This window comes from Solanum verrucosum, unplaced genomic scaffold, assembly GCF_900185275.1.
Source record: "Solanum verrucosum unplaced genomic scaffold, falcon-dt-bn FXZP01000102.1, whole genome shotgun sequence".
NCBI classification, from domain to species: domain Eukaryota; kingdom Viridiplantae; phylum Streptophyta; class Magnoliopsida; order Solanales; family Solanaceae; genus Solanum; species Solanum verrucosum.
In genome coordinates, this window is record NW_026019930.1 from 635,715 (window position 1) to 638,000 (window position 2,286).

The window sequence follows — 2,286 nt, forward strand, 5'->3', positions numbered from 1 at the left end:
AATGTAAAAAATATGAAAAGATTTTGCAATATTTCAAAATTATTCTTAAAAATAGTATAATATCTTTATAGACTTTTTGTCAAATAAGAGAATCCCACATACATAAAATACTATAAAATATTGATGGCGTCATTAAAATTTTGTAGAATACAGAAATATGTCTTTTTTTAGATTGATTAAAAAAAAGAATTTATCTATAAATTGAGACAATAATGAGAGTACTAAAGATAATTCTTAATATTTTTTAATCGGATTGCGACTTGGTTTGGTTTTTAACCATAACCATAAACAGCCTACTTCCAATGGTTACGTACACTAGAGATTCTCAAGTTCTAAAACTTAGTTAAACCAACATTTAACCACAAACGTGACACTAATTAGTCCCAAAATCAAAAGCTTGGATCGGAAATTAAAACCAATAGAAGTAAAGGATCAAATATCTATTTAAATGTCAAATGCAGTACAAATTCAACATCGAGTTGCTTAACAACATTCCAGATATTCTAAAATAAGTTAACATCATTCATTCATAACAGGCTTGTTTTCACTTGCTTTTGGCCTCTGTTCCTTGGGCTTCTGCTCTTCTGTTTTCCTGTAGAATTAAACAAAAAGGTTAAGAGTGAAGTGAGGCTGTTGACATGACAATGAAGGAACAAGTGGACACAAAAACTACATTAGATAAAGATACACGAATGTTCTCAATAATACACTTAGAGTACTTAAAACCCATATAACTCCATGTCTCCAAACAATTTTTGGCAAGATACTACAAGACAACATGAGACGCTACGTGATCAGAAACAGGAAAATATCTCATCATTACGACTGAGATTGCTTCGGTTTCTATATAACTACTGAACAAAGCATAGAAAAAGCCAAAAATCAAAGGAAACATTTCTGAAACTGAATCAAAATTTCAATTGAATAATTTATATCTCACAATAGAGTAGAGCTAATCGAGAAATTTATATATAAAATCTATTCAAAGCCTCCACCTAAAAGGAAATGAACAAAAGGAGATAATGTAAAAGGAAATCTAACAGACGGAATCTTCTTCTGCAAGCAGGCAAAATCCATTAAACTTTACGTGTTAGGTTAGGCTATGAATTTGAGAATGTAACCCTAATAAGTATGACCTAATGAGCATAAAACATTGAGCGACAATGAATTTACGGTTAGCGAGAGAATTTATAGTCTTAGGTTAGGCTATGAATTTGAGAATGTAACCCTACTACAGCATAAATCATAAATTTATAATACCTCCATGAACAATAAATCATAAAACATTCAGATGCGAGAGAATTTATATATACCTCTTGTCAGATGCGCTTCCCTTCTGGCTGAGGAAGGATCGGAAAAGCGGCGAATTCACGTCGTAAATCATCGTCCTTGGTCGCCAACAAGTAGTAGAATCCACAAAGCAAAACCCTAATTTACTCTTTCTTTCACTTTCAGCTTCTGTTCGCTACTATTTATTATCGCTCCGGTAATTGGTAATGGGCCGCCAGTTGAGACCTTATGGGCTAAGTTGATTCCGAATGGATTTGTCTGTTACACTTAAATAGCAAACAACTTTTTCACGGAATAAACTTATATCGTAATATTTCAAAAGTTATGTCCCTAACTATTCGTTACACTTAAATAACAAACTTTTTTACGGGAATACACTTAAATAACAAATAACTATTTTATGAGGATAAACTTATATCGTAATATTTTAAAAGTTATATCCCTAACATCGAACATAATATCTTATAAGTTATGCTCGTATGCCAAAGGGCATAATGTATTTCCAAAAAAAACATAGAGGTAATAATATTTATTTGTTGATTTTTTCAACAACCTTTGCTGTTTTTGACATATAATTACGACTGTATTTGGGGAGATAAATTGATAAGCACTGTAATTAAGTAATCAATATTCATATATGTATATATAGAAGAGCGAAGTAGTAGGACGACCAACGGTAAAAATGTAATTTTATTTTAACAAAAATCTATTAACAAAGATAGCAATAAAAACAAATAATTCTAGAAACATCTTTCTGTATATGATTCAAGGGTAAAAATGTAATTTCATGCTAACAAAAATCTACCAAGAATAATAACAAGAAAACTAAATAGTTCTAGAAACATTTTTAGTTATTGTTAGTACTATTAACTCATTTTGTTATCAGTTCACTTTCTTTTCTTTTATGAGTTATTGTGATATCTATTCATTAATCTATTTTACTATTACTTTAACTAATTCCTAATATTTTTTATATTCATTATGCTTACTAAAAAT

At 29.8% G+C, this 2,286-nt stretch overlaps 1 protein-coding gene across 1 annotated transcript; it reads right to left on the minus strand.

Annotated features, from left to right (window-relative positions):
* Positions 1-410: 410 nt before the first annotated feature.
* Positions 411-1,397, minus strand: LOC125828434 (wound-induced basic protein-like). Its single transcript, XM_049507727.1, has 2 exons — positions 1,314-1,397; positions 411-592 (listed from the first exon to the last, which is right to left on the minus strand). Exons 1-2 carry the CDS (start codon positions 1,382-1,384, stop codon positions 520-522), a joined length of 144 nt encoding a protein of 47 aa, XP_049363684.1. The 5' UTR covers positions 1,385-1,397; the 3' UTR covers positions 411-519.
* Positions 1,398-2,286: the final 889 nt, after the last annotated feature.